This window comes from Glycine soja, chromosome 13, assembly GCF_004193775.1.
Source record: "Glycine soja cultivar W05 chromosome 13, ASM419377v2, whole genome shotgun sequence".
Classification (NCBI taxonomy): domain Eukaryota; kingdom Viridiplantae; phylum Streptophyta; class Magnoliopsida; order Fabales; family Fabaceae; genus Glycine; species Glycine soja.
This window is the reverse complement of record NC_041014.1, coordinates 31,198,609-31,222,033: the sequence shown is the minus strand read 5'-3', so window position 1 is coordinate 31,222,033 and position 23,425 is coordinate 31,198,609. Positions and strand designations below refer to the sequence as shown.

The following is a 23,425-nucleotide window of genomic DNA, read 5'->3' as shown; positions in this document are numbered from 1 at the left end:
TCAATTAAGAAACCCAAAGAAAAAATAATTGCATAAAGATTTTATACATGAAATGTAACAAATTGTGTATAAAATAGTAAATTAAGATGTATAGCTATTAAGTTAACTTATGTATATGCTCAACATTTTTGCGCAGAAGTCATAACTTATGGAGCTTCCACCACCGAAAGCTTGGGGTTGGCTGGCATGGCATGTGAGTAGAATCTAGATTGTGTCAAATCATGGCATGTGTAACGATGGAGCCCACCGCATGTGCTTTCTCACCAATCCGTTAGCTTTGGAAAACCTCAATAAAGGACATCAGACTTGTACAAATAGAGATTGCAAGAACATAAAAAAATCATCATTTAAAAAAATAAATAAATTGTGACACAATTAGGTGATGTTGCCAGATCAGAACAGCTTTACTTAACAACGTTCTCATCTGGGTCCTTCCAACTGAGAAGAAATAGGATGTTGTCCTGTTTATCATTTTTTGTCAGCGGCAATCCATTGAATCAAAGGAGTCTGTAAATCCTGAAGGTTTTGCAGGAATGCTTGATTGAGTTTGTGAGATGGACATGTCAAACATTGTGGAAGTGCCTTCATTGGCTTGCCATCTTCGCAGAGCTTGAGGAAGGCTCATGTGAAGGTCAATGCCATAACCTTCTTCTTCTTCATGGGTGGTGGGCTTCCATTGCTCTACCAGAGGACCCAGGACATTCACTGCATGCCCCATATCAGGCCTTTGGTATGGTTCACGAGCAGTGCAATGGCCAGCTAGCTCAGCCACTTTATATATGCTCTCCATGGTTTCCTCATCGGGATCGAGAGTTTGATCAATTGCCTTTGGGATGTTCTCCTTGTTAATTAGTACCCTACGGAACCAGGAAACCAAGTGAGATCTTTCATCAGGCACAGTATCATCCAATGCCCTTCTACCAGTAATCAGTTCCATCAAAACTACTCCAAATGCGTACACGTCTACTTTGGTCGTCACTCTTCCGGTAGCTGCCAAGAAACAATATCACATTATTTACAAGTAAAAGGAATAGGCTAGCATAAAGTTAACGCAACTAATTGCATTTAATGCAACAAGAATCTAGCTCTAGCTAACTGTAATTCTACGAAAAATAAAACAAGACAAATATTCTTCATACTACATACGCAGTGGAGACGAAGCAACTAATAGGACATGCTTTTAAAATGCACAAATTTATGTTAGTGAAAATGTGGAATTATCAACGGACTAATCAAGGCTTGTCTGGCCGTCTGGGCATCAGTGAACCCTACAGTAAACTGAACAGTAACAACAGAGAAGAAAACTACGAACCTATGCCAAAATACAGTAAGAATAATTCTAAAATATTCTTAACCAATCTTTCTAATTGCTAAATAAAAAAGAGTATTAAATACTTTTAATCTACCCATGACACTAAATGCACCCATTTTACGTTTAATACTTTATTAAGTATCAGGAGGAGAGTGTAGCAAAACTCCTTCAGTAATCCAAGATCTAATCTAATCAGGGTATTCATCACATAAAAAGATGTAATTGGGAGCCAACCACTTAATTATAAATGCCACAATATATAATGTGCCCTGAAACCATCTATCCAGGAGATCCATATGAAAACACAAAATTTAGCTAGAAAAGAAATCATGAAACAAGAAAACAAAAAATGCAAACAACTGACCATTATGAGGAGAAAAACATCAGTTATTAGTTCAAAAAATATAATGATTTGAAGTACTAATAACCAGAAAAGGAAATAAATAAAAACTCAAAAAAGTAATTAATACAAGCTAATATTCAAAAAGGCTTTCCAAATATACCTGCATATTCCGGTGCTAGATATCCAAATGTTCCAGCCAAGCGTGTCTCAACAGAATATTTCCCATCTGGCGCATTTTTAACCAAGCCAAAATCTGCAACCTTGGCTCTCATGTCATCACCCAGCAATATGTTTGAGGGCTTTAAGTCCCTGTGAATGAAGCTTTGCTGAGCCAAGCTGTGCAAGTATTCCACTCCCCGAGCTACATCCAAAGCTATTGCTACCCTTTGTTTCCAAGTCAAAGGAGCACAACCATTTTCACCCCAATCAAACAGGTGTTGCGTTAATGTCCCTTGAGGCATATACTCGTACACCAAAAGTCTTTCGTTGCCGTTAATGCAATACCCTAAAAGAGCCACCAAATGCCTGTGCCTGACTTTACTTAGAACTGCAATCTCTGCTTGGAACTCATTCAATCCCTTACTCCCCGTTGCAACAGATTCCATTCTCTTCACGGCAATTTGTGTTCCATCATGCAATTCCCCTTTATAAACAACCCCAAATCCTCCCCTACCCAAAATGTTCTTCTCACTGAAATTATCAGTTACTTGTCGAAGAACCTGGATTGAAATAGTAGCATTCCCACCCTCAAAAACATGAAGGTCACTACGCTCACTGCCCTGGCTCTGCAACTCACTCGGAACACCACCATATCCATTGGAATTGGTAACGCTCATCATATCAATCTTAACCTCTCCTTTCCCATTTTCCGGATTATTAACCCTTCCAAACTTCCCATGCCGGTTTTTAGCATGACACTTGCAAAACACAAACACCACGACTGCAACAAAAAACACAGCAATAACAACAATACCTGCGATCCAAGCAGGTGAAAGTGAAGATCCACTTGTCCCTGCACTCGGACTTCCACTCGGTGCATCACCGGAACCCTTGGACGGAGTAGTTCCACTGCCACCACCACCATCAGAACGCCCAAGTAAATCATTACCTGCAGTCGTGAATTTCACCTTGCTTGAGAACTTGGGAACATCGCCAGATAGCTTGTTATTAGACACATTCAGAACCTCAAGCTGAGCCAAATTTGTCAAACTCCCCGGTATTGAACCACCCAAATTGTTATCATTGAGAAACAAGTTCCTCAAATCAGTTAAATTAGCAAACGCAGGTGAAATGGTTCCAGTCAAATTCTGCTTTGCCAAATTCACCGTAATAATCTTCCCCCCTGCACACACAACAAAACTCCAATCATCACAAGGATCGTTCCCAGTCCAGGAACGCGCCAACTGAAAGGGATACCCGAAACCCGCAGCAATATCAAGCAAAGTGGTGACGCGAGAATCGCAGGGTCCAACATCTTTCAAACAAAAACTATTGATCCCATCGAGAGTGAACTTCACACCTTTCCCAAACGAAGGAACGGGACCCTGAAGCGCATTGTTGGCTAAAGTAACGTTCTGCAAGCCAGAAAGGGACATGAGAGAAGGTGGAACCACACCGGTTAACTGGTTGTCTCTCAGCTGCAGATCAAACAAAGTGGTGCAATTTGACAAATCCGGAATGGGACCCGTGAACTGGTTCTTCTGAAGCCAGACTTGAGACAAGTGGGTCATGGAAGCAAGCACCTCAATGGTACCCGAAAACCCGAAGCCGTTCTGATTGTTGAGCCACATATTCTGAATCGCAGATCCAGCGAAGGATTTGGGTAAGACACCGGTGAGGTTGTTGTAAGAGAGACGAAGCTCCACCAAACTCACAAACTTGTCGAATACATCAGGCAAGGTACCGATGAGGTTTGCGTTTCCGAGTTCGAGTTTGACGAGGTTGATGCTATCAGTCAACTCGGCGGGAATCGTCCATGGAGCGAGGTTGATGCTATCGGTCATGCTGAGGGTTTGCAAACTGGGGAGTCCCTGGAAGCAACCAACGGGGATGGAGGTGAAGTTGTTGCTGCTAAGGAAAACGCTTTCGAGCATGGAGAGGTTGGCGAGTGAAGGAAACGCGCCGGAGAGCGCGTTGTTCTGGAGAGAGAGCGAGGTGAGTTGGGAGAGTGAGTTGAGATCCGGAGGAAGCATTCCGCCGAGGGACTGCGAAGCGATGTTGATTGAGGTCACTCGGTTGGCGCTGCACTTGACGCCATTCCAGGCGCAGAAGCTGCTCCCAGACCAACCAGAAGGCGTCGGGCTCAGCGCCTTGGCGAGCTTGGACATGAACTCGCCATCGTCGGCAATGGCGGTGCACGCGAGACACAGCGAGAGAAGAAAGAGCTTAGAAGGAGAAAGTAGGGTTTTGGGTTTTAATTTGGAGGTAGCCATTCAGATTTGAGAGAACAGAAAATGTGGTGCGTGTGATGTAGAGTAGAGAGGAAGAAGAGAAGATGGATGATAACTGCGCCAACCTCATGTGCCAGACCCACTAGCTTATTAGGAATTATTTCATATGGCCCACCTCCAGAGTAGTAGTAGAGTGGAGAATCCAAACCAAAAGAGAGAAAAACCGCTGTATTTTAATCAAGAAAACCAAAATCACCATGCAACACTAAGAGGAAAAAATATAAAATGAACAAACAAATAAGAAAATAAATTCAATTTAAATATAATTATAATTTATCTTACAAATCTAAATGTTACTATTAACAACACATAAAAATTAAATTCAGAAGATGTGATATGATAAAAAAAAAAAAAATTGAAAAGAAAAGGAAAACGTGGTTGAGGCAAGTGTGTGGTCCCCGCGAATGCCAACTGTTGCTTACTAGATTTCGCGTATAATACCGGCTGCATGTCTCTTTTTGTAAAAGCCATTGACTCTAATTATTAAAGAGATGTAGAACAAAAATAATAAAGAGATGTAGTCTATTAAAAAGTTAAATTAGGTGAGACTTATGAGATTGAAAAATTAAGATAATATTGTGAACATCACTTCTAACAAAGAAATAAATTATATAATTTATCACTTCTAATTAAATTAAATTTGATAATTTCTCTGTTTTATTTTATAGTCTTCTTTCTAATTTTTTGCTAAATTGCATTGAAATTGAAATATATAAAGGATTATAATTTAAATTTTAAAATAATATATTTTGGTGGTGTAAAATAGTAGAGTATTTTATTTTAAATAATAACTTTATTAATGCAAATAAAACACGTTGATTTTTTAAGTGATCGTAAGACTTTTTTTGCGATTGAATTTATAATTTTAATTTTTAGAATATCATTTTAATTAGGATTGATAAATATTACTGTAATGTTAATATTCAGTGTATTTATAAAAGAAAGACATATTCAGTTTATACAATATATCAAAAGTTTAAAATTAAAATCAAACTATAGTTATAATTAATAATTTTCAAAAAGAAAAATTATAAAAAAAAGTTAAAATTAAGAAAAAAAATCCTCAATGTGGAGTCGCATACTATTTAATGTGTAGCGTGTTTTAGTTTTAAATTTTTTGTTTGTAATTTTTTATTTTTTAAAATTATTAATCAATTATAGTTATAAATAAAATAAAGCCTCGCTCCACTTTTTTAAATATGCTGCTATACTTTTTTTTTTTATCCGTTTGTGCATCTCATGCACTTCATAAAATCAAATTTCTATGAAAAGTTTTTGACTTACATTCAATATTAATAGAAAACATGAATATTATATATTAAAAAAATAATTTTAAATAAATTTTTATTTCAATGTATTGTCATTATAATTAATTTATTTAAATTATGTATTTTTTTATAATGTCGTTTGTGTAAGTGATTAATCTTTTTCTTATAATAAAAAAGAAAATATTACTAATATACTGTATAAAATATTTTTGGCATACTTTTATATTGGTAAAATTTTATTATAAAGAACAAAATTTTATAGGTTTTATTTTGTTATTTTAGAAATTTCGCTCATAATCTCTGTATATTTAATTTAGCAAAAAATCAGGAAGAAGATTAGAAAAAAAACAGAAAGCATATCAAATTTAATTTTACTTGACATTCTGATTTTTAGTTATTTTATTTTGATATTCTGATTTTTAGTTATTTTATTTTATTATATTAGTTGTACAATTCTTATTCATTGTGTAGAATGATGTGTTAGGTTTGTGTCTATGAGTTTTTTTTAAGCATTAATTGACACATATTTATTTATTAGTCACTTGTTAAACTTAATTTATATAATAAAATACACACAATCAACTCTTGAAATAGGCAAATGAGAACTAAAATCCAGGAATTTAAAAGTGAAGGAGGAAATATTTTAATGAAAAGACAGGGTAACTAAAAAGGAGGAACAAAAATAAAGTAGCCTTTTAAATATATTTGTGATGTTTTTCTAATGAAAAATCTATTATTGATTCCTTAACTCATAATATATATCTTTATGATTCTTCCAATTGGATATACATCACCCACATCGAAAACAGTGGCGGGTTTAGTCCAAAGAAGCGCAGCCGGAATGTGAAGCTCACGCGCTACCAATGCGGCCCAGGGAAGCATGAGGGTGTAGGCTAAGCATGTGAAGGCTTGCCCTTCTTGTTTAGCGGCGGTTATCATGTTTCTCAGGGACTCTGAGCCGCGGCGCTTGAGTTCGGAGATGTAGGAGACAACGACGGAGTCCTCGGTGGAGGTAGACGCTGGTGGCGAACTGGATGGCCGGGTTTATGTGGCCTTGTATGGGGTATGATATCAGGAGGAACCGGTGCTGCACCATGGCAGCGGTGGCGCGTGAAAATGCACAGTCTTTTACTGATAAAAAGTAATAGTAATACGTTACAAGGGTCATGCTCTGTGAATATATATGAAGCTGAGAATGAGATTAATCAGTGGTGACATTTGCAGTGACGAAAAAAGTTAACGGATAAGTAACTAGACACTCTCTTGGTGTTTCATAATTTATCCTTCACTAAAATGGAGTAATTGTCACAACTTCTAGCATAAGGTAACTGCACACTCTCTTCATGCGCTACAGGGTTTTTCTTTTTTCACGAACAGGGTGAACTAGGACATATTCCAGTTTCTATTCATTCATCCTCTGGCTTCTCTTGTTTAGATCCTCATCCATCGCGGTGCTACATTAGTCTAAAGTTGATTCTGTTTCACACTCACATTGTCTATCAAGGGAATTCTGCGCCTTCTTAGACTTCTTCATTCGCTGGAAATTGTAAAAATAAGAATATAACCATCTTAAGACTTCTTGTGATGATATGTTTTTAATAGTTTACTAAAAATAATGAACAATTACAAGTTTTTTTTTAATTGCAAGGAATAAAAAATGTTTTTTGAGATACAATTATTATTTTTGGTTTCTCATTCAGGGATGAAAAAAAAAAGATATATATATATATATATTTCTTTATTCCTCCTGATTTTCAGGGCTTTGATTTTTTAAGTACAAAATTTAACAGTAATTGCAAGATTTGGTTGACATGGGATGAATATTCCGTATATCAATGAAATCAGTGTGCATAATTTTTTGTTATTTTTCGCTCTCACTAAATTTCCATAAACACAAACATAGTTACTTATAATTTTTTTTTGTATGCAGATACATAATTGAATTGGGAAAGAGGATGAGAGTTCAACATTCTTTACGTAATGATGTTGCTTTCTTTCGAATTGAGTAACCATTAACTAACATTAGTTTCGAAATTTAATAACCACCCTTATATGCATGTTTGTTGCAGGCAAACTTCAGAGAGAGTGTTAAGGACAATGAAAATGCAAATGAAAATTTAAAGAGAATCAAGGAAAAATAAATGAAGAAATAACACGCACAAGTCCCCTCATGCAGCAGAGTCCTTCTAGAGAAAGCAAACCACTTTGCTTGCTTGAAAACCGTTCATTTCTCCTATATAGTTTAGAATTCTTTCTATTGAGTTGTGGTTGGCTATTGATATTATTATTTGGAATGTGAAATTGCGATTTTCTGGTGTGTTGACGCTTTGCAGTCTTTGAAAAGCTTGCTAGGCATACACATTTCCTTGAACTTGATTTCCAATATGTGCTCCATGTTGTTTATGACTTTATTTTTCATCATGATGTTAAATTGAGACATGGTTTTTTTATTTTGTGGGTAACAAGTTATTTTTATCTTTAAATGTGTAAATCACTGATAAATTTATTCCTGATAGATGAACATTCAATTTTTAATTTCAGAAAGTGTAAAAAGTTCGACAAATCTTAATTAATAATATGATTACCGAATAAATTAGACAAAAATGTCAATAAATTATTATTTGACAAAAATATTTGTTAGACGAAAATATTAGTGATTTTTTTTATCAAAATGTTAGTGTTTTTTCATAGAATTAAAATATTAGTAAATTATCATTATTGGATTAAGATATCAGTAATTTTTTTATTGTAGAAAAATGTCAATAATTTTCATTGAAGGTAAATGTGAGTAATCTTTTGTTAGACCGAAATATCAATATTAACCTATTGTTAGATCCCAAATTTGATTTCATTTATGGGTAACTACAGACGTGGGCTTAGATGTTCTGGTGTCCAATTTGTTGTGTGGAGAGATAGCCATTTGGTGGAGTTTAATTAAGAGGTAGAAAACAATAGAGGAACCATGCTTTTAATATCTTAAAATAATTATTAAATAAAAATTCAAATGTTTAATATCTTAAAAAATGAAAATAGTTCACATGTTATTTAATGAATTAACATGATTTAGTGAGAATTATAACTGGGAATTTTATTGACGAACAACTTTCCTGTTTTATGTAACTTCAGAAGCACAGAGTATTATAAATTTCATTCTAATTCTGACTCTAACATCTGGAATTATTTTTTGAAAGGCAGCTACCCCAGATCATATAAGCACCGTCTCATAGAGTAACAATATGTACGTCTGACTTATGTTCTTATTTCTTGGAATCATACTGATAATAATAATAATGCCTTGTTGAATACATTGATGATGCTCATGTAAAAAGTGCTTTAGTTTTTCAAGGGAACAAATTTATCTTGTGTTTGTGAAATTGGCCCTGACTTTGGAAATTGGAATTACAGAATATAAGAATATAGAGAGACAAACAGAGTTCGAGACTATTGAGTTTGCAGGTTGATTACAGTGCAACCACAACTTTTTATTGTACGGCCAGAAAACATATTTTTTAAAAATCAAGAAAGTGGTACAACGAATTTGATTTATTTTGATGATGAATAAAGCAGAAGGAGAAAAGAAAAATAGGTCTGAGGTCTCAGCGCCTGCACTCAACAGGAATGCCTTGTGGGAATCGCTTAAGATCGTTGCAGTAGTTATAGATCATGAAGTACTTCTGAACCCATCTCAGTTTTCTTCTGCCATAGGCATCAAGCTCGTTGCTCTGCCATGCAGCATCAGAGAAGGAATTGGTGGAGAACTCTGTGGCTTTGAAATTGCGGTAGTAGGCTGTAAAGGGTGCCTTGGACCAATCAGTTTTCACCAAACCACCTCTGGTGGCCCAGTCATCAGCGTTCCACAGGCTAGAATAGATTCTCATGGGTTGCTTCTTTGGGAAAGGAACGCCAATAGTCTCACCATTCTTGAACACCCTTATGGGAATGTTATCCACCAAGAATCTGCAAAACAGATAAATGGATTTGTTTTCTTATCATTAATGAAGGGAAATTAAGACGACGAGAGATAAAGAAAGATGTTTTTTTTTTCACTCACATGATGTGTTGGGGCTTCCAGATGATGGAGTAAGTGTGGAAGTTTCTGGTGGGGTCGAACCAGAGGTAGAATTGTTGCTCTCTGTTCCCTTGGCCTTGGGTAAACACGTTTGTGTGGAGAATGTAAGGGTCACCGCTCACGTTTCCCAAGAATTCAAAATCAATCTCGTCATGAGTTGGCCCTTGAGACGACAACTGCATATATATGGAAAATAAATAAATGGCTAATGAGGTTTTGTTCTTTTTTGGTTTCTAGTCTATGTTTAATTGAAAGCATCATCATGGAGTGAAAAATAAATAAATAGTTGGGGCTAGTGAAAGTAAAATAACTTGTCGTAGGGGTTACAATGAATGCTGTACTGTTGCGTTTGAAAGGTTGATGCCAAAAATGTGCAAGCGTGGTAATAATGGTTGTATTCTATGAGTGGGTAAAGTAAGTTGTTTCATGAATAAGTCATACTACTAAAGTAGCTTTTGAAAAAGAAAGAAGAGAAGAATAGTGTGAGTTGGAAGAGAAGAAAGGAATCAAATTAATTAGAGGAGTTTAATTAATTCTGCTATAATACTAATAATAAAACATACGTAGTAAGCAGTGACAGTGCCGGCAGAGTTGCCAGCAACGAGCTTGAGCTGCATATCGATCCTTCCAAATAAGTACTCTTTCTTGGATTGGAAGCCAGAGCCAGAGACTTTGTCCAGGGAAAGAGATAGAAGCTGACCACCATTGAATATCTTAGCACGCTGATCACCCCAAGTTAGATCAAAGTCTTGGTTGAAGTTAGCACCACAGGAAGCCACTATGGAGCCAACCACCACCACTAGCATAAGTGCATAAAACTCATTTCGAGAAGAAGCCATATTGGAGAAAGTGAGAGAGTAATGTAAATGTTGTGTTGTGTTGTGATGTGAAATGAAGGGAAGGGAAAGAGGTGTCTATATATATGTGTGTAAAGAAGAGACAGGTTTAGGGAAATATGACTGGGAATATGGATTGTGTACTGTATGGTGGTGGGACGCGTGAGAATAAATTACTGGAGCCAGCTTTGCAAGTTTTGAAAGCTGGAAGCTTTTGTTTGAACGTTAGATTATTAAATACGCTAACTCTATTTGTTTTGGGTTAGGCTATGCTATGTTATGAGTTTAATGCAGAGGCAAATCATGGTTTGTGTCCCAAGTGTATATATGGGTAGGTCCCATTTTAGTATGATTTGGAAAAAATAAAATGACATTTGGGGGGGAATAGGGAAAAATAGACGGTGGATGCCAACTGGATGGTGATATCACGGAAGGAATCAAAGGAGAATAAGACCAACAAGGTATTTTGTTCATGGGTCTACCAATCATTCATTACGAATCCACTAAGATGATGCCATGTGGCATGGGAAATATTTGAGTCACTTGCCCTAAAAATTGGGAGTTTATTAATGAACTTCAAGGTTCTGACATTAGTCAGAACTTCAAGAGACCACAAATGGTATGTGTGGTAAGACATGGTTATCCCATCGGTGATACTGATAAGTATAACTCTTTCTGCTTGCTTTGTCTCTGTCTCTCGTTGCTATAAGCTGGAGTTTTAATTTGTCTCTTGCAATGCTGACAACAACTTTGAATCTAAAATAAACAACACAAAAAAATAAAAATAAACCTATAATCATATTTATCTCATTAGCACATTTCACATATATAAATATACTTTCAAGTTTCAAGAAAATCATTAATTGGTGGGAAATTTTTATAGGCCATGATTCATGAATGTGAAGTTGTGAACTATTTCCAGCTGCACCTGCCCAATGCTACAGTAGTCTGTCTGGGATATTTTTCAGATGGAAAACATTTCATAAATACCTTAAATGCTATCAACACCTCTAGAAAAAAAGAAAAATATCAATAGGCTATTTAAAATTTAAAAAAATAGTTCATATATATATATATATATATATATATATATATATATATATTCATTACTCTTTTCAAATGACTCGACCAAACATTGAATAAGATCGTAAGATAGCTCAAGCATATTGGATTGGAACGAGGATTATCCATCGCCGTACAGTGTCAGAGACTGTAGCAATGATCACAAAACAAATTATTGTTGCCACCAAAGAAATTGTGATATTCAGGAAAATAAAAAAGAGGAATAATTACAAACTCTCATATGTTGTTTTCTTTACTTATTATTTTATTTCTTTATGATAAATATTGAATTCGTTTTATACTTTTAAAACATTAAATGTAATTATCTTTTGTTTAACAATTTTTTATAAGATAGGAGAGAAAGATTTGTAAGAACATTCGTGAAAAAGAAAAATACAACATTATTCTAAAAATAATGTATGGCTATTATGGAAATAATGCACCTTTTGTTTTAACCAAACCCTAGGGTGTAGTTTCTTTTACCAATGTTAATTGAACGATCAAGTTAAGTATGTACATATTTAGCATCGGCTTAGATCAGTTTTACTAATCTTTTAAAAGTTTTTTATCTTAAAAATATAGTTATAAATAATTTGAAATATAAGATAAGTTAATCTAAATCTGCATTTATCGTTGTTGAAATTTGATTAATGGGTACCAACCAACAACAACCAGCTAGCAATAGACAGAATCTTCGATCTTTCCTGCGAAAGAACCTCAAATGATGCTACCTTACTTTAAATGTCTTTTAATTACACGTAAAAAAGTCTTTTAGTTGATATATAATATAGCAGTGTTTGAACACAATAGACCAGATTCTAATTAAAGTACATATGGTTGTTAGGAAATTAAGTTACCTCTTCTTTTTAATTTCTTTATCCTAAAAAACGGGAAGCATGCGTGTTTCTTAATTTCTCTCTTGTTTTTCTTTTACTAATGAAACAAGAATGTCAGTACAAAGCTCTTGCATATAATTGATGCTTTCGGCAGTAATGTTTTTGCTTTTCTTTTGAACAAAGAAAACTTTGGGGGGTCGAGGAATGTGGATCGGTCTCTCTACATTGGATAAAGCCTATTATACGAAAGCATTGGCCTTTTGGCGGCTTCAAAGTGTTCATGAAACAATAGATTATACAATGAGATTATCGTATAGAAATAGTAGATAGTGAAATTGCTGGATGCAACTAAATTTGTTGATAATGATGAAGGTACGTATAGTTGAGATTGCCACAAATATAGATCCATTAATTAATCAAAACTATTTTATCTCTCACCAAAAGGTAGATTCTTGTAAATTGAAAACGAGAAGATCATAAAAAAAATCTGTCGTGGTTTCATTGCCTGAGCTCAATGATGAGACTCTCTTGCACAATCACTTATGACTATGATGGAGATCAACGTAGATAAGTGCTATTGATTAATAATAGTAGTAATGGATGAAATTAGTATTGTGGAATTAAACATCAAAGATGGCACCATAATTGATAATAATTTTTAATTTGTATGCACCGTGTTTTTATTAAAGAAGAAGGACACGTTTTAAACTAGCTGATAATATCAGAGGTGTTTTTTTTTTTTCATTCTATTACTTTTATTAAAGAAAAGTAAAAACCACTGTCATAAATTTAGCAATAACCATCTTAGAAAAAAAACTTTAGCAATAACCATTGTTGCATTTGAAATTTTTTAGCTCACAATCTCTCCGATGGGAAATTATGTTTAATATATTTTTTTTGTGAAAATAAATTATGTTAATCTAGTATTTTTCACTTAAACAATATTTTTTGGGTACATATATTTGAAAAATATTTAACTCATAATACAAGAAAAATAGTATAAGTTTTTCCGATTCAATTCTTTTTTCATGGTTGGCAATATAAAACCATAACCTATCTAAAATACTTTGAACCTCTTTGGTTGGCAATATAAAACCAAAACCGATCTAGAATACTTTGAACCTCTTTGGTTGACAAAGTTTATTTCAACACTATCTCTGTATAATATTGTTATAGATTTAACTAACACAATTAAGCAGAGTTTAAATAAGATTATATCGAGGATAAAAAGCACTATTCCAAATATGACCACGGCTCTCGGGTTCTGTTTGTAATGGAAGGCAAACTCTATTTTTTGGTGCAGTAAGGCGAACTCTATTTGGCAAGTGTTCCTAAAAAAGCTTCCTTTGTTCTGAAAGCCACTTAATCTTTTTTCAGTATAATGTTTCTGTGGAAGTTATATAGGAGGGGGAGGGGCTCGGATAGAAAATTAGAATTAGAATTCGGCAATGTTAATAATTATTTAAAATTTGTAATTTGGCAATGGGTTATCTATAATAATGTGGCGAATTATAGTTCAATTTTCTTACTTCAAAAGATGTTAATATTTAATAATATCTATACCTTAAACAAGATTACTTCTGAAAGATAACACATGTGAAAAACTAAAAAATGAAAATAAGAATAATTTAAAAGTTTTCTACATTATCTTCATACTAATTTTCTTACTTCCTCTCCATTATCGAACTCTTCAACTGAAGAAAAATATTTTAAGTTTTTAATATTTGCTTAAATAGAAAATTAAAAAAATCATATTGAAAATTAATTTTCTTTCATAAAATCATACTACTGTTATGAACTTCTTCTGGTACTAAAATAAATTAAAAATAAACATAATGAAAAAAATAGGTAAATAGAATTTAAATAGAGAAGATAGTTTATTTTCCTTTTATTTTTTGCTTTTAACAACAAATAATGAAAGTTTAAACTACATTAGTCAATAGTCATCAATATTTAATAATTCAAAGTTTACGTTTGCAAGCTCAAACTAACATTTATACTCTCTTTATCACCCTAATAAGGCCCAAGTTTAAGATAATATTTTTTTTATAGGATTCAATCTATAACATTACTTTATTAATTATTTTTAGACTAAAAATATTATATATATATATATATATATATATATATATATATATATATATATATTAAAAAACCATGAGAAGAGATAAAAATATTAATGATAATAATAATTTTTAAAAAAATTATTAATTTTTAAAAAATTTATTGTTATCAATTAAATTAATCACTTTTTTAATATAAATAAATTAGGTAATTGGATATAGGAAGAAAAGGAGTATATAACAAATGTATATTTTGGTTGCGTAATTTAGGGTTGAGGTTGCTAACACTCATATGGCCGAGAGCCCCATGTCATATCTTAGGGAGTGTAAGTAAAACATAGGACTGAACAAGTATTGGTTCCTTGAAGACTCTTTAGTTCAAATAGATGACGTAGGATTCAGTTTACCCTAATCTAATGTTTTAAGACATCAAGAAATCTTGGATTAACTTCATACTAAGATAGAGTAAGGCCTTTGAATCTTATGACCCAATATAATGTGTATGTGTTAAATGTTAGATTCTTGAGGTAATGTATTATTCGTTCTCATTTAATATATTGAAGTAATATCTTTCTTAGAGTGTTAGAATTTAGAGGTAATATATTCATTCTCTTTAATATATTAGGGTGATATCTTACTTGAGTGTTAGTGATTGTATAAATATTTACTACTTTAACTTATGACGAAGGACAATAAAGAATAAATAAGAAGATATAAAAAAGTTACTGATGGACCCTCAATCATATATAAAGACAATATTTATAGTAAAAGCTATCTAGTGAAATAAACTTGTGACAAAATTTTAGTTGACACTATAAAAGATTAATTCTTGTCACAAAGACGAATGTAATATTTGTCACAATATATAAATAAAAATAGTATTATACTCTAGTTTTTCTAATTGTAAGTGTTATAAATGCGTCTATCACCTTTTTTTATTTTCTCTTTAAGCAAATATTAAAAAACTTGAAATAATTTTCTTCAGTTGAAGAGTACGATAATCTAAAATTATAAAGCTACAACTACAAGCATTTAGAAATTCTAAAATTAAAAACATATCGATCTACTAGACTACATATATAAATGGTAAAGATAAGATGCATTTGCCCATGAATTTTGATCCTATAAACAAACTAAAGAAAATGGATTAATTAGTGTAATATGATAGAGAAATTTTAGTATCAAGATTTTCTTCTTTGGCTTCTCCATTTGAAGTATATACGTTCAAGTCTCTTTTAAGCGATATTTTCGTCACCAAAAATGAAAAAATCACACCAAATTAACAATAATGTCTAAAATAATCAACAAAAAAGAATAAACTTCGAAAGTCCCTTATGGCTCCACTAGATCAAATTCAAAGCATTATTTCGTCAAGAGAAGTTCCAAGGGATACAGATAATTGGATATTAGAAAGGGGTATATACAGACTTGCATCTAATTTTTCACCAATTAAAAGAATTTCAGGAATTTAAAATTTTCACCAGTCATTGCGTCATGGAATTAATTTAAATGTGTAAGCAAAAATAAATTCATATTGTAAGAATAAGTTGGAATCTAATTTTTAAAATCTAAACTTGTTAGATTTAAATGTCTAAGTATAATTAAATTCACTGTAGAATACGGTTGGATCTAATTTCTAAAATCTAAACTTGTTAAAATTAACTTCAGGCGAGATAAATTATTAGAATAATATAGGAGATATGCTATTCCTAATTAAAAGAGAACAAAATTAGATTTTTTTTTTAATTAATAGGAATATCAATGTTCAACTATTGAATTTAATTCTGAAGTAAAAATAAAAATTACGACATGAAAATGCAACGAATATATAATTGCTATATGATTGTTCAACAATTCAACGAACCATAGTAGTATTACTGGAGTATTTTATAAAGTGAGTCTCAGTCATGACTCATGAGACTTTAATTGCAAAGAGGGAGACGTAGCTTATATAACAAACAAAAAGGAAAAGTACTAGAAATTGAAAAGTCGTTAAGGGAGTTGAGGGTGTGACCGTTTTTTTAGTTTTTCTTTCTTTCTTTCTTTCTTTTTCTGTTTCACTATTGGAGGAGATGGATAACAACCAAGATCAAGGTGCATTTTTTTTGTCATTCTCTTTCTGGGTTTTGTTGGTTTTGATGACTTTCTTGTTTCTATGGTTGAAAAGTCTCTCTTTTTCTTGCTTTATCATTGTTCTTCTATGCTTTTTAAGGAGAAGATTTTTATGGTGCTTTCTTGAATCAGGACACGAGGGCCATGCATTTAGATGTAGCGAAACCGTTGAAGGTTACGAACTGTCAGTTTCAGAGCGCCAAACCCATTCCAATGCTTCAGAATCAGATGATAATCCTCACTCACAAGGTAATTAAAGATTGTGTTATGATATTAATTATTATTTCCAAGAATGAGAATATTTTCCATTTTTTTGTCTTCAAGTTATTAGTGGATTAATTACAAAACCATGGGCTTGCTAATCTGATGACTTTTTACTGGTTTGGTTGTGTCAGGTCCAAACTCATTGGACACTGGCAACAATGAGAAACTCAATGTTGGAACCGGAGAAATTTTATTATCTAGTTCAGGTGATGAGTTGTTTCTAGATGCAAATGCAAACTTTTCAGATGGTGCAGCAAGTCCACGAAGTAAGGAACCATTGCGAGATAGCTCGGAATCGGCTACTGATGAGGAAATAGGCAACATAAAATATCAAGAATTTTCTTCTGGGTCTTCTTCTGATTTTAATGGTAAGCTGCAAAGTAAATTAAATTAAAGCACTTTTTTTAGACCCTGAACTGCTTCTGCTGGTATACTTAAGAACTTCATATCATCATATGTAATTCTGAAGATTGCTTGAGAAACAAGTCTCCATTATACACCAGACTGACCAGAGGAATTAAAAAAATGAAATTTATTCAATTATTTTTTAAATCCACTGGTAATTGAATGCATATTTTTTTTTTTATGTTTATGTTTTATATTTTATATTTGTTTTTCTTTATTGGTCTATCCTGTTCTTTCAATATGTTTCACAACTGAAGATGTAAATCAGTTCATTGTGAAAGGCCAAATGCAGGACCCTAGTATTTTGCAAAGGGAAAGGGTCAAGGAAGGAAACATGCTGGAGTTGCAAGGTCAACTATCAGGTTCTCATGTGGATCCACCATCATCAAGTTCAATCACAGATTTGAGGACTATTGAGGATCGCTTTGGTTTATCAAGTGACTCAAATCCCAGCAAAGGTGAAGCCGCACCAGATTTGTTGCTAGAAAATAAGATCTATGCTGGTGAAAATGTGAGACAGGAAATGGGAGAAGAAAATGTTAACATTTTTACAAGTCCTGTGTGTGATGATAGTGCTGATGTGACACATCCCCAAAATGAGTGTGCTGATTTTAAAGATCATAAAGGAGTGTTACCACAAAATTCCTTAAGCCTACTCTCATCTGAAGCAGGGAAGCCAAAGCAAGATGACTTGAAGGATTCTGATGATGATGACGATTATTGTCATATCAACCTAAGTCATTTGAGTGAAAAAAGAGAGGTGCTCCCTCCAGATGGCACCATGACGGATCAGGAAAGCTGGGAGATTGTGTCTGATGAAATGCATGATGAAGAGAGCATTGGAGTTTCTTCTGTCAAGTTCATAACTGAAAGTGATAAAACATCAGATGAAATAGGAGCCTCTATGAATTGTATGAAATTTACGATGATTGAGGATTATCTGAGTAACTTTTCAGATGGCGTATATAAAAGTGATGATGTGGTTGAAATGGATAAATTTGAAAAATGTGATATAACTGATATTGAATGTGCAACAAATAAAAGTACACCATCAGGTGCTCAAGAAGACATCGAAGACAATGAAATCAATAGCAGTTGCAGAGTAAACAAAGAGTGTAACAGACTCATTAGTACTTCTGCTAATTCACATCAAACACAAAATGCAGAACTATCAGTGAAGGCTGCAGAAGAGCCCGGTAGGAACGATTCATCGCTTTATTCTTTAGGTGTTGAGCCTTCTGCTCAATGTGTTTCTGTTGTTCGAGAAACTCAAGGAGAAGTGTCTGGAATTACTGTTGTGCCTGTTCAAGATCAAAGCGGTAATAAAAATAACAATGTTCAACTACCTTCATCTGCAATTCACACTTCTATTGATTATGGTATCCAGTGTGACAGTTTGGAAGGAAATCGGGACTCAGTTTCAGGTACATACATTGTTTTATAGTAAAATGCACCCTTTAATATAGAAAAAGTTATCTATTGGGGCTTTCTCTATATGCTAGGCTGGTCAATAAAGTGTTACCTTGTATATTTATATGTATAAATCATTAAAGCTAAAATAACTTGAAACACATTTTTTTTTGTTTTGGAGGGAAACATTCATTTGATTTACATTTTGATGCTCTATCTAAGAATTATCTCCATGCAATTTGATTAGGTATACCATCCAACTTGAATGACCCAAAGGCTGCATATGAAATCCAGAAGGGGCTGAACCAACAACATCCCAGTTCTACCTCTTCACAGGCTGGTTGGTTTACCAGACTAGTTACTGAAGTTACTAATGAGTCTCAAGGGAGAGAGAAGAATGAAGAAATAATAGCCGAGATAACAAACGACAGCACCAGTGAACAACAAACACCTCCACAGAGTCCATTGAGTGAAGCTGCCCATAGCAACAACAGGCCTGAGTCCCCCAAACTGGAAGAAAGTCCAATATTTGGAAAAAATGGTGAATCAGCTGTTGTGAAAGGAGAGGGTGACATCAATCGACAAAATAAGAAAGTCAAGAGCAAACTCTATTATTGCCCATTATTTTGGTGCTGCTCATCTGTAGATTCTCCACCAAGATAGATACAAGATTGGTAGATAAGATCCTGTTTCTCTCCACTCTCACTCTGGTTTTTGACATTGACATACTTCGGTTATTCTTTTACACGTGACATCTCATTTCATTCTATTGTATAAATTTTGTAACAAGATTCTAGTTCAAGGCTCTACTCGGCAAGTGAAAATATATCAAGGAAAAGTAATTGGATTATACTTCAAATACACTACTGCTTTTGCCCACTGTTTATATATGTGTGTATATATATATATATATAATCGTTGATATAGAAATGACATTATTTTAATAAATAGCAAAAATGATAATGCATATTTAAATAGATGACATATAAGAACAACAAGTGATGCATAAATAACAAAAATCTCGTTTTAATTTCTAACTTTTTTTTTTCATTTGCAATTTACTTTATTAATATTTGTAATTAATTTTTCCATTGATTTAAAATTTAGATCAGTTTGGTTTTTGGTGGAAAAATAAATCGAGTTAAATTTTGACAAAAAAAGGTAAATTATATTTTATCTCCTCAATTTTATATTTTTTTTCAAATTATCTCTATTTTTTAATGTTATTAAACTCTCTTGAAGTTTGAGTTAAAGTAAAAAAGAAGTTATAATTACAATTTTAATTATGATTTATAAACTTAAAATTGTACCAAATTAAACTTAGTTAATAGAATTTACCATTTTTATTTCAACACAAAATTTAGTGTTTTAGTGATGCAAAGAAATAAATTATTAAAAATATGTAAAAAATAAATAAATTTCTGGAGCATTATCAGTGGGGGATAAAGTTTGTTTGTTTTTTTGTATGATACATTTAACTCCTTTTAATTGAATTTCAAGATATTTTTTTATTATATTTCTGTATAATACACGTTTTTACTATTTAAAAATTTAAAATCATCATATATTTTTCTAAATTTTAATTAATTTTATATTAAGATTTTAATTTAGAGATGCGAGGAAAGAGGGAAAAAAGGGTGCATGAATAAATAAGAGTAGGGATTAGCTTGAAAATTGAAATGAAGGAAGAAAAATGGTGAATGCACTCACTCACAGTCAGAGTCAGTTTGTGTTGGTGCTATTGAACTCCAATTGCAGAGGGAGCAAGAGTAGTAGCAACACCGTCTTCCGAAAACCCTTTGCGAAATTTTCATCCCTCACCACTAAAATTTGCCACGCCTCTTACCACCGTTTCGCTGACAAAAAGCACACAACCCTTCTGGTTGAGACTTACCATCTCCATCACAGCCTCAGAGCCTTACTTGCAAAGCTTGAGAACGAATATTCCAACCCTCTTCACATGCTCGCAGAAGACGCTGATTGGTCCAAAGACCATTTTTGGGCTGTTGTCAGGTTCCTTAAAAGTTCCTCAAACTTCACCCATATCCTTCAGGTTGGGACCCTTATTCCACTCTTTAATTTATGTAACAAATTTTATTACTTTGCCTAAATGGTCTTAAATTGCTTTGGGGGTGGGATTTATTTTTTCTTTTGATTGTGTTAATGGCAATACTCTTGGTTATTGGGTGAAATTTATTAGAAATTACAAAACTTTATAGGTTCCAACTTCCAAATTTTATTTAACGAGTTTCACTTGTAATGTTTATTAAATTTTATCCAATAATGAAGACTGGGTTAGAAGAGCGTGATACAGAGTTTTTTTTTTTTTTTTTTTTTTTACTTTTATCCTTTGTGGTTTTTGAGTTCTTATTTTTCTTAGCACCTTGCATTAATAGGTGTTTGATATGTGGAAGAACATTGAGAAATCACGGATTAGTGAGTTCAACTATAACAAGATCATAGGCTTGTTATGTGAAGGAGGAAAGATGGAAGATGCATTATCTGCATTGCAAGATATGAAAGTTCAAGGTATCAAGCCTTCTTTGGACACTTACAATCCAATCATTCATGGATTATCCAGAGAAGGTAAGTTCAGTGATGCTTTACGTTTTATTGATGAGATGAAAGAATCTGGCTTAGAGCTGGATTCTGAAACCTATGATGGTTTGATTGGAGCCTATGGGAAATTTCAAATGTATGATGAGATGGGTGAGTGTGTGAAGAAGATGGAGTTGGAAGGATGTTCTCCTGATCCTATCACTTACAATATACTTATCCAAGAGTATGCTGGTGGCGGGCTACTCCAGAGAATGGAAAAGCTTTATCAAAGAATGCTTTCAAAAAGAATGCATGTCAAATCTTCTACTCTAGTTGCAATGCTGGAGGCTTATACCACATTTGGGATGGTTGAAAAGATGGAAAAATTTTATAGAAAAATCTTGAACTCAAAAACATGTATAGAGGATGATTTGATTAGAAAAGTGGCTGAAGTATATATCAATAACTTCATGTTTTCTAGATTAGAGGACCTGGCACTAGATTTATGTCCAGCTTTTGGTGAGAGCAACCTCGAATGGTGTTTCCGGCTTCTTTCTTATGCATGTCTTTTGAGTAAAAAAGGTATGGATATAGTTGTTCAAGAAATGCAAGATGCCAAGGTTAGTTGGAATGTTACTGTTGCAAATATTATCATGTTGGCTTATGTGAAGATGAAAGAATTCAGGCATTTGAGAATTTTGCTATCTCAGTTGCCAATCTACCGGGTGCAGCCTGATATAATCACTATTGGAATTCTATTTGATGCAACTAGAATTGGTTTTGATGGTAGTGGAGCTTTAGAAACATGGAGGAGAATGGGCTATCTATATAGAGTAGTAGAAATGAAAACAGATTCTCTGGTCCTTACTGCATTTGGGAAAGGCCATTTTCTTAAAAGCTGTGAAGAAGTGTACTCCTCCCTTCACCCTGAGGACAGAAAAAGGAAAACATGCACTTACCATGATCTCATTCCTTTATTGTCAAAACATACTGGTACCATCGACTGTATAAAAACCTAGACAGTTAACCAATCTTTGCTTTTATGAAAGTAAAAAAAAAATTGTAAAAAAATTGGCATCTTACTTCCCAGTTTCCATTACAGTTGGGATTGGGATGATGTAAAAAAAAAAATTAAAATTCTATTTGGCAGAGTGAAGACACTTTCAATTTTGAAATGAGTTTAGTTTATAGACGATGTCTAGGGTGGTCCAATAGGATAACTGGATCATGATGGTCAAAACAATAAGGATCGTTATATTTATTATTAAATTATTGAAGGGTTGAGATGAGTTACTGGTAACCTGTCTTATCAGTTATTTTTAATAGAATTTATTTACAAGACAAAAATGTAATTTTCATGATTATTCCTTTAAGGTTTAGGGTTAATGTCTTTGATGTGCTGATGGGTGGTGGTCATCAACATATGCGGTGGAGATGGAAGGAGGCTACGGAGGCAATTGGAGGTTGAAGAAATCGGCGACACCTTTAATCGCTGCCACCCACATAGTTTGCCACCACCGGGGATGACCATCACCACTACACCAGCCCTCCACCGCACAATGACTTAACCAGATTCATGGCCTTTTGCTTGCATAGGTCCTCAACGATGTCGATTTTACAGATTCCATGGCTCTGATTTAGGTTCTTTTTTTGTTTTTAATTTTTGGATGAAATGAACCACGAGAAATTTTGTAATATGTATTCTAATGTGCATGTGATTTTGGATTGACATGAGAACCTGTGTATTGTAGGTGGGAGGAAAGAGTATTTGGCCATTAATGAACTTTGTTAATTTTCTGTTCGAGGTGAACTTTGTTTGAATCATTGTTGGGATAAATGGAAAGCATTGTTATGTGTGGGTTGTTTGAGTTTTATAATTATAGAATGCTCTACAAACATGGTTTGGAATACAAATACCCAAATCCTTTGTTTTGGTAAGAGGTACAATCGATGCAAGTGACGGGGTAGAATGGCCAAACACTGTTGGTCTCTGACTATGGCACAATGCAATGACCACCCTAGACATCGTCATTCTAAATAGCCTCTACTTCAAAATATAAATACCACAGCAACCCTGGAGAAATTGTTTTTTTTTTTTTACATCAAAATCATATATCATATTGATGAATAGAAGAATATCAAATCTTATTGGATAACTGTGTAATTGTTTTTACCTTAATATTTAGAATATCATATGTTCATTTGACTCAACGGGATTTTATTGCGCAGTTCTTTCTACTAGTTTCTACGTTCTGTTTCAGTTTGTTATGATTTCAATTTGGAGTTTTATTGCGTAAGAACGATTATCCTTTTTTTGCATGCTATAATTGGGGACATTTAGGGCGTTGCTGTTTTTACATTAATTGTTATATAATTTAAAATCACTACTTTTTATTATAATATTTTTAAAATTACATTTAAATATTTTTTAACTATTAATAATAAAAAAATCAATAT

At 33.3% G+C, this 23,425-nt stretch overlaps 3 protein-coding genes across 3 annotated transcripts; 1 reads left to right on the top strand and 2 right to left on the bottom strand.

Annotated features, from left to right (window-relative positions):
- LOC114382288 (receptor-like kinase TMK4) lies at positions 1–4,255 on the bottom strand. Its single transcript, XM_028341597.1, has 2 exons — positions 1,816–4,255; positions 1–990 (listed from the first exon to the last, which is right to left on the bottom strand). The coding sequence occupies exons 1-2, from the start codon at positions 4,085–4,087 to the stop codon at positions 479–481; spliced, it is 2,784 nt and encodes a 927-aa protein (XP_028197398.1). The 5' UTR covers positions 4,088–4,255; the 3' UTR covers positions 1–478.
- A 4,481-nt stretch (positions 4,256–8,736) lies between these two features.
- Positions 8,737–10,346, bottom strand: LOC114380961 (xyloglucan endotransglucosylase/hydrolase 2-like). The gene is made up of 3 exons (XM_028340107.1): positions 10,006–10,346; positions 9,425–9,618; positions 8,737–9,330 (listed from the first exon to the last, which is right to left on the bottom strand). The coding sequence occupies exons 1-3, from the start codon at positions 10,279–10,281 to the stop codon at positions 8,970–8,972; spliced, it is 831 nt and encodes a 276-aa protein (XP_028195908.1). The 5' UTR covers positions 10,282–10,346; the 3' UTR covers positions 8,737–8,969.
- A 9,738-nt stretch (positions 10,347–20,084) lies between these two features.
- Positions 20,085–22,820, top strand: LOC114381276 (pentatricopeptide repeat-containing protein At4g14190, chloroplastic-like). The gene is made up of 2 exons (XM_028340498.1): positions 20,085–20,483; positions 20,827–22,820. Exons 1-2 carry the CDS (start codon positions 20,124–20,126, stop codon positions 21,985–21,987), a joined length of 1,521 nt encoding a protein of 506 aa, XP_028196299.1. The 5' UTR covers positions 20,085–20,123; the 3' UTR covers positions 21,988–22,820.
- The last annotated feature ends 605 nt before the right edge of the window (positions 22,821–23,425 follow it).

Excerpts from the sequence above, each read along its gene's own strand:
- LOC114381276 (XM_028340498.1), top strand. The coding sequence starts at position 20,124 with ATGGTGAATGCACTCACTCACAGTCAGAGTCAGTTTGTGTTGGTGCTA. Across the intron at positions 20,484-20,826 it reads ACTTCACCCATATCCTTCAG|GTGTTTGATATGTGGAAGAA; the intron begins GTTGGGACCCTT and ends TTGCATTAATAG.
- LOC114382288 (XM_028341597.1), bottom strand. The coding sequence starts at position 4,087 with ATGGCTACCTCCAAATTAAAACCCAAAACCCTACTTTCTCCTTCTAAG. Across the intron at positions 991-1,815 it reads TCTAGCACCGGAATATGCAG|CTACCGGAAGAGTGACGACC; the intron begins GTATATTTGGAA and ends GTTTCTTGGCAG.
- LOC114380961 (XM_028340107.1), bottom strand. The coding sequence starts at position 10,281 with ATGGCTTCTTCTCGAAATGAGTTTTATGCACTTATGCTAGTGGTGGTG. Across the intron at positions 9,619-10,005 it reads GCACTGTCACTGCTTACTAC|TTGTCGTCTCAAGGGCCAAC; the intron begins GTATGTTTTATT and ends ATATATATGCAG. Across the intron at positions 9,331-9,424 it reads TGGAAGCCCCAACACATCAT|ATTCTTGGTGGATAACATTC; the intron begins GTGAGTGAAAAA and ends TCTGTTTTGCAG.